At 38.8% G+C, this 554-nt stretch overlaps 1 protein-coding gene across 1 annotated transcript in view; it reads right to left on the reverse strand.

The window, feature by feature from the left end:
* The window catches only part of LOC119586117 (high affinity cAMP-specific and IBMX-insensitive 3',5'-cyclic phosphodiesterase 8A-like), a gene marked incomplete in the record, with an annotated part of 15,950 nt that overhangs the window by 3,070 nt on the left and 12,326 nt on the right, over positions 1-554 (reverse strand). Inside the window, 1 exon segment of the mRNA XM_037934808.1 lies at positions 217-314. Coding sequence (XP_037790736.1) covers positions 217-314 — 98 coding nt within the window.

The raw sequence follows: 554 nt of genomic DNA on the forward strand, positions 1-554 counted from the left end.
AAAGTACTTTCAGTATTGATTATATACTATGCTATGCACTGAAAGCAGGGCTATCATCTAAAGGTGAGACTGGATGAGTATTGTCATGGACTGCTCACAAACCAACAGGAAACAGATATATAAAATGTGGAGTGAGAGCTAATCGTAGAAGACGTGGTCATCGTCCATTAACTGGGTATCTATGCATTACAATCCCGGCATAAGTATTGAAGATACTTGACTCACGTGAACATTCAAGTGCTTTGTCATGTCTGTTGCCAGGACCATGTCGATGATGCTCTTGCGTATGTGCTTGTATGTGTCGCGGTCCAGAGCTGCAACGTGCAATTGCAGTGGCATGCATCAGGGTATTGCTAAGGTGATGTGAGAGTGCATATTCTTGATTCTAATGGGGTAGTCATGGACATCATATGACTGGTCATGCTAAATACCATTAAATTATGTTCATATATACATATATTGAATGTATCTGTGTTGATCTTTTTGTGAGCGCTTAGACATGTTTGATATAAGTATCTACATATGTCTATTACTGTATATGAATACATACATAC

Source organism: Penaeus monodon, chromosome 21, assembly GCF_015228065.2.
Source record: "Penaeus monodon isolate SGIC_2016 chromosome 21, NSTDA_Pmon_1, whole genome shotgun sequence".
NCBI classification, from domain to species: Eukaryota; Metazoa; Arthropoda; class Malacostraca; order Decapoda; family Penaeidae; genus Penaeus; species Penaeus monodon.